Raw genomic sequence first — 482 nt, 5'->3', positions numbered from 1 at the left:
TCCTCTCTCAAAAGCGACCGTGGCTCCGTGGGAGCGGGAGCAGTTTAGATGCCAAGCTGGCGGTCAGGCCGCGGCCTCGGACCACTCCTCGAGCCTGAGCCTGCCCGGCTTCGACCTGCAGGGGGCGTTGCGGCGGCCCAAGGCCTCGGTGCGGAGGGCCACAGGCGTCGGGAGCCCCGTGCTCAGGGCTTGGAGCGCGCAGCACGGCCAGCCGAGGAGGGCCAGGGGCTCGGCACTTGCGGCGGCAGAGCAGGGCTCCGCGCTGAAGCGCCAACACCCGGCCGCGGTCCCGGGCGACTCCCTCGGTGACGCCGGGCGCGTTCCTTCCTCTTCCTTTTGCCTCTCCGGCCCCGCCTTCCCTTCCCTCCGCCCACCTCCCTGAAGCGGAGCCGCCGCCGCCAGCAGCGCCGTCATGTCGGCCCCCGCCGAATCCCCTCATCCGGCCGCCAGCGCCCGAATCCCGCCCAAGCTTGGGGGAGCCG

The 482-nt window shown here is 73.4% G+C and overlaps 1 protein-coding gene across 1 annotated transcript in view; it reads left to right on the top strand.

Moving 5' to 3' along the window:
- The first annotated feature begins 313 nt into the window (after positions 1 to 313).
- Positions 314 to 482, top strand: part of SEC24B (SEC24 homolog B, COPII coat complex component) — a 97,608-nt gene continuing 97,439 nt past the window's right edge. Inside the window, exon 1 of the mRNA XM_029951340.1 lies at positions 314 to 478. Coding sequence (XP_029807200.1) covers positions 413 to 478 — 66 coding nt within the window. The 5' untranslated portion in view covers positions 314 to 412. The remainder of the gene's footprint in view (positions 479 to 482) is intronic.

The sequence above is a fragment of the Suricata suricatta genome, chromosome 1 (assembly GCF_006229205.1).
Source record: "Suricata suricatta isolate VVHF042 chromosome 1, meerkat_22Aug2017_6uvM2_HiC, whole genome shotgun sequence".
In the NCBI taxonomy this organism is placed as follows: Eukaryota; Metazoa; Chordata; class Mammalia; order Carnivora; family Herpestidae; genus Suricata; species Suricata suricatta.
This window is presented reverse-complemented; position numbering and strand designations above follow the sequence as displayed.